This window comes from Ylistrum balloti, unplaced genomic scaffold (genome assembly GCF_031769215.1).
Source record: "Ylistrum balloti isolate Yb309-2 unplaced genomic scaffold, AGI_CSIRO_Ybal_v1 Utg370626, whole genome shotgun sequence".
Lineage (NCBI taxonomy): Eukaryota > Metazoa > Mollusca > Bivalvia > Pectinida > Pectinidae > Ylistrum > Ylistrum balloti.
The window spans coordinates 331,436-338,144 of record NW_026782383.1 but is presented as its reverse complement, the minus strand read 5'-3'; the positions used below and the strand labels follow the sequence as shown (position 1 = coordinate 338,144).

The following is a 6,709-nucleotide window of genomic DNA, read 5'->3' as shown; positions in this document are numbered from 1 at the left end:
AAGTATATGTACTTGACTGTGTTACGTACCTCGCTTCTTTCACCGTTGCATTTGATTATGAACTCTGTGTTACCGTACATTAGTATCAGTGATGGGAGAAAAAACAGTCTTTCATTTGATTCCAGATATCACCGTCGATATGTATAATAGCACCACAAAGTCCGCGATAAAAAATTGTTTACTTTCTTACAAAATATTTAGAATATCTGCGAAAAGTCTTATAACAAACTGTTCACTTGTGGAATGTTGATATCATTCGTTGTAATCCGCCCCAGTGATGTTTCACTGACTTAAGCCGATGATTTAAGACATCATGTGGGCTCTGCTTCCGTTTCCCGATCTGAATGAAAGATGGCTTTCCACGAATTTTTCAGTTCGCGGTTACGGAATGCGTAGATAAGTGGGTTCCAAATGACACTGATTTTAGCGAATAATGCCGGTAATATTACTACCAGATTCGGAAGGTCTCTGGAGTCTCCGATAGCTGACCATATCACCACAATGGCATACGGACACCATGACAGTAAAAAAGCACCTGTAAATGAATAATACGGGATCAGCCAAGTTACTCAAAAACTAATAAAACTTAATTTAATCGGTCTGTTACTGTGTCTTGGACAATTTTTTTAAAAAATATTCCTTATGTAAATTCTTATGCATCTTTTATTTACACGCCCTCGCCAACCCCCGCACACGCCCCCGCCCTCATCGAGAAAAGAAATCGAGAGACCAATATCACTAGGAACTGACAATTTGTTGGTGGAATTCCATTTACAACAACGACCTGTCTACTTCTTGCTATTAGTCATATCGTTTTTTAATTGCAAGGCATGTAGGTTGTCGTATTGTATAGTAAGCATTTAGGCTGGTAGTTAATCGATTTCGAAATAACTCTGTGACACATACCAAGCATGAAGAATATAGTCTTGGCGATGTATTTTTGCCGGCGTTCTTGTCGTTTTTTATTTGATGACTTCGTGTTGATACGGGGTGACCTCTTCACCTGGAAAATAAAATAAAAACCGTTTGCACTCTACTCCGACAAATACAAAACAGTCCGGAATAGACACCTACCTAAACAACAATAAAATACCAACATGTCAACAGAATGATAAACGAGACCATTGCTTACTCAAACGGAAATCACGTACATGTCGAGAGGAAATCGAGAAGCAGAAATCTTTGATTGTTAAACATCCCAGGAGTACGAGTATTAACGAACAACAATAAAGACAGAACCAACACAGTAACAGTCTATCTATCAAAACTGCGAAAAATCAATAAAATAGAGATAAGAAAATATTAAAAGAAATGATCACACGGAGACCCCTGGAAAAGGACAAGAAGAGTTGACCTGGGCCCGTATTCATGAAAATCTTGGTCACTCCATGTTTTGTCGGGTTCTCGCTTGGCAACACAGTAAACAATGAATGAATCAACATGTTTACTAGCAGTTATCATCAAACACTTCTGACTTCACATGGCACAATGAAATAGAATACTCCACAATGATATCATTATGCCGACTGTAAAAAATGCCTTCTCTCGAAACTCAAAAAATATATGTGATGGAATGAAATTGATCAATTTATGAAATGAATTTTTCAAAGTCCGTTCCAAAAAAGTGACTTTTGACCATTGATAAAAAAAAAATCCCAGTTTAACAGTAACCACAACGTCCACAAGAGTTGTCATTCAAGTAAACAGCTCACAGATTACTAATAGTTGACCTCATTTAAGGGTACCACAATACTCTGTGGAATGTTGCTATCAGTCCAAACCGTTCTACCTAATTTCAATCAGGTGTTTAATTGTTTTTTTTTTTTTTTCATTTTTTTTTTAAGATAAACTTTATGTATTTTACAACCAATTTCGAAACAAGCTATTGCAACTTACACCAATGATTCTTGATGGCCCGGATGTAAGCGCGTGAGGGGTCTTAATGTGGGAGAAAACTGATGTGTCCAGGGAAAACATACTGGTTGGACAAGTGACCCGCCTGTCTTTTCATATTCGTTTCATGATAGAAATCCATCTCAGAAACAATGCGCAACATTAATCTTTAATATCAACATTAATATAAAAAGGACGGATTCAAGAGACACAGTGATTGGAAGCAGCTTGAGTGCTGGGGTAGGGGTCAAGGTCATCTTTCTTGTTAACGATTGTAGACGACGATGAAAGAAATTCCACGTTCATACAGAAAATAACCTAATTATTTATCATTTAACCAATCAAACTTCATGGTACAAAAGTAATTTAATTATGTGTCTTCGTGCTTTTAACGACACGCTTTATATCCACTTGGAGGACAACCTATATCTTTCATTACTTAATCTTGTTTGTTGTTTTGGAGTAAACTATTCAATGACGACTAAACAGGTTAGATAGAAACGATTTTAAAACACCACATGAAACTTTATAGAACCGGAAGTTTGGAAGACGTGCTCAAAAACACATTACCAAAGTCTAGGAAAAAGCCTGACTTAAACTAGCTCTTCTTTACAGATACGTCATCAAATCATTTAAACAGGAACCGGATCGAGATGGCTTACTATATCAATGAACTGGTTATGAAAACATCAACACCAGTAAAGCCATCACTGTTACTAATCCTGTCCACGGTGTCTCACACCATTGACCAGGGTGTCTCACACCATTGACCAGACGTCGAGGTTTTATTTGGGAAACCCTGGGAAACTCCTGAATCAATACAGACTGAAAATTCGCTTCGACTCAACCGAAATTTTGACTCGCTGAAACATCCGAACTAAAATTACAAAGATATAGAAGGAAAAAAGCCGAGACTTGAAAATTATTTCAACTCAAGCGGAATATCGACTCAAGCGATTTCGAGAAAACGAGTTTCAACTGTATAAGTTAAAGTGTATTTCGATATTAAAATCACAACAATTAAGGTGAAACTCGGTTAAATAAATATCAACGTGACTGGAACATGTGACAGTTGCGTGAAAAACATTATAGCATATGTTACCACTGTCATTTAAAACAAGGCCATGAGTAGGTACCCTAGACTGTGTTCATATATGATTAATATATACATAAATAGCGGAGGTGGGTGGAGGTGGTGGGTTAGGGGTAAGAGGGTGTCTTTAATATTGTGTAGTTTAACAACTGGCCAGGAGGTGTCGATTTAAGTCAGAACCTATCCTTTTATTTACATGTTATTGACTTTGGTGAAGAGATACGAACATACTGTATATCTTAATAGTACTGTATGGTACCTGAATCATACAAACTGAATACTGTATGGTACCTGTAACATACAAACTGAATACTGTACAGTACCTGTAACATACAAACTGAATACTGTATGGTACCTGTAACATACAAACTGAATACAGTACGGTACCTGTATCATACAAACTGAATACTGTACGGTACCTGTATCATACAAACTGAATACTGTACGGTACCTGTATCATACAAACTGTACGGTACCTGTAACATACAAACTGAATACTGTATGGTACCTGTAACATACAAACTGAGTACTGTATGGTACCTGTAACATACAAACTGAGTACTGTACGGTACCTGTATCATACAAACTGAATACTGTACGGTACCTGTAACATACAAACTGAATACTGTACGGTACCTGTATCATACAAACTGAATACTGTACGGTACCTGTAACATACAAACTGAATACTGTACGGTACCTGTATCATACAAACTGAATACTGTACGGTACCTGTAACATACAAATTGAATACTGTACGGTACCTGTAACATACAAACTGAATACTGTACAGTACCTGTATCATACCAACTGAATAATGAACGGTACCTGTATCATACAAACTGAATACTGTACGGTACCTATAACATACAAACTGAATACTGTACGGTACCTGTAACATAAAAACTGAATACTGTATGGTACCTGTATCATACAAACTGAATATTGTACGGTACCTGTAACATACAAACTGAATATTGTACGGTACCTGTAACATACAAACTGAATACTGTACGGTACCTGTATCATACAAACTGAATACTGTACGGTACCTGTATCATACAAACTGAATACTGTACGGTACCTGTATCATACAAACTGAATACTGTACGGTACCTGTAACATACAAACTGAATACTGTACGGTACCTGTATCATACAAACTGAATACTGTACGGTACCTGTAACATACAAATTGAATACTATACGGTAACTGTAACACACAAACTGAATACTGTACAGTACCTGTATCATACCAACTGAATAATGAACGGTACCTGTATCATACAAACTGAATAATGAACAGTACCTGTATCATACAAACTGAATACTGTACGGTACCTGTAACATACAAACTGAATACTGTATGGTACCTGTATCATACAAACTGAATATTGTACGGTACCTGTAACATACAAACTGAATATTGTACGGTACCTGTAACATACAAACTGAATACTGTACGGTACCTGTATCATACAAACTGAATACTGTACGGTACATGTATCATACAAACTGAATACTGTACGGTACCTGTAACATACAAATTGAATACTGTACGGTACCTGTAACATACAAACTGAATACTGTACAGTACCTGTATCATACCAACTGAATACTGTACGGTACCTGTAACATACAAATTGAATACTGTACGGTACCTGTATCATACAAACTGAATACTGTACGGTACCTGTAACATACAAACTGAATACTGTATGGTACCTGTATCATACAAACTGAATAATGAACTGTACCTGTATCATACAAACTGAATACTGTACGGTACCTGTAACATACAAACTGAATACTGTACGGTACATGTATCATATAAACTGAATACTGTACGGTACCTGTAACATACAAACTGTACGGTACCTGTAACATACAAACTGAATACTGTATGGTACCTGTATCATATAAACTGTACGGTACCTGTATCATACAAACTGAATAATGTACGGTACCTGTAACATACAAACTGAATACTGTACAGTACCTGTAACATACAAACTGAATACTGTATGGTACCTGTATCATACAAACTGAATAATGAACGGTACCTGTATCATACAAACTGAATACTGTACAGTACCTGTAACATACAAACAGAATACTGTACGGTACCTGTAACATACAAACTGAATACTGTACAGTACCTGTAACATACAAACAGAATACTGTACGGTACCTGTAACATATAAACTGAATACTGTATGGTACCTGTATCATACAAACTGAATAATGAACGGTACCTGTATCATACAAACTGAATAATGAACGGTACCTGTATCATACAAACTGAATACTTTACAGTACCTGTAACATACAAACAGAATACTGTACGGTACCTGTAACATATAAACTGAATACTGTATGGTACCTGTATCATACAAACTGAATACTGTACGGTACCTGTATCATACAACTGAATACTGTTTCTAACCCCACCACCTCATACAATGCTGTTTATAACAGAGAACAGAGGTTCGCTTAATTTCCTAATACTATAAAACCATTATTTTCGTGGAAAATTCGCAATCTATGAGTTTCTTATGTCGATAAACTGTTGAAATAATTATAAACTATTTTGTAGATCTTTATATCTATTTAGAAAATCAAGTGTCCAAGAATTATATTTTTTCCCTTTTTGAATGACGACACTTAAGTCACACTAAAATATACGATTTGATAGTAGATATTGTGTAAAACATTTGCTGAAGACGGATGGCCATTGCACGGAAAACAGTCTGGATAGTTAAACAAATGCTTTAAGTAAACGTGGCGAATTTTGTTTTGTTGTTGTTGTTGTTGTTGTTGTTGTTGTTGTTGTTGTTGTTGTTGTTGTTGTTGTTGTTGTTGTTGTTGTTGTATAAGTAAAAATACCTACCTTCAAATAGATGTTGACGTAGAAGAAGGAAACGAAGGAAAACGGCAGCAAAAAGCAGAACACCAACAACGACATTGTGAAGAGGAGATCACTGACCTTCTTGCTGTTCCAGTTCACGGCACAAGAAGTATGTACAGCTTCAATGGTAAACACATACGAATTCCAGCCAACTAGAGGACCAACAGCCCATGATAGACCCCACAAGAAACACATCAGACAAGCCAGAATCGCAATACGTATCGTTCTCTTACATTTCAGGTGTGATTTCACCATGACGATGTACTGGTCAAATGATATCATGGTCAGTATAGCAATAATAGTTAGGCCAGTAAATGTCATTGTAAATCCGTAAAAGATGCATCCTGGGATCCCAAACGCCCAGTCCCCAAGAAAACTAGATACAATCACCATGGGCATATTGACGAGAGACATGAAAAAGTCCAAGCATGTTAACGCCAGGATAAAACACGTGGTCGGATTCAGCAATTTTTGACGTTTTTTTAAGAATACAATTATTATGCATCCATTGAAAAGTATGCCAACTGCAGCGGTCAAGAGAAACACCAGTCCGACAATGACATTTACCGGTTTTGTGAAACCAACATTTGAAGTTGTGACATTACTACTAGCCATTGTGACAACCCGCCACTGGCATCACACACTAGTTACTATCACTGTTATATGATTATATACAGGCCTAGCCAAAGCATTATCAGAAAAATCGATACTTTTGATGATAGGCGGAACGATATCAGAACACGTGTTTTAAAGATACATATACATTTGCGTAAAATTTAGAACCTTAGAAATATGTGCATTTTTCTGATTTTCATT

The 6,709-nt window shown here is 36.5% G+C and overlaps 1 protein-coding gene across 1 annotated transcript; it reads right to left on the bottom strand.

Annotated features, from left to right (window-relative positions):
* Positions 1-311: 311 nt before the first annotated feature.
* Positions 312-6,508, bottom strand: LOC132557121 (visual pigment-like receptor peropsin). The gene is made up of 3 exons (XM_060221609.1): positions 5,876-6,508; positions 907-1,003; positions 312-535 (listed from the first exon to the last, which is right to left on the bottom strand). The coding sequence occupies exons 1-3, from the start codon at positions 6,506-6,508 to the stop codon at positions 312-314; spliced, it is 954 nt and encodes a 317-aa protein (XP_060077592.1).
* Positions 6,509-6,709: the final 201 nt, after the last annotated feature.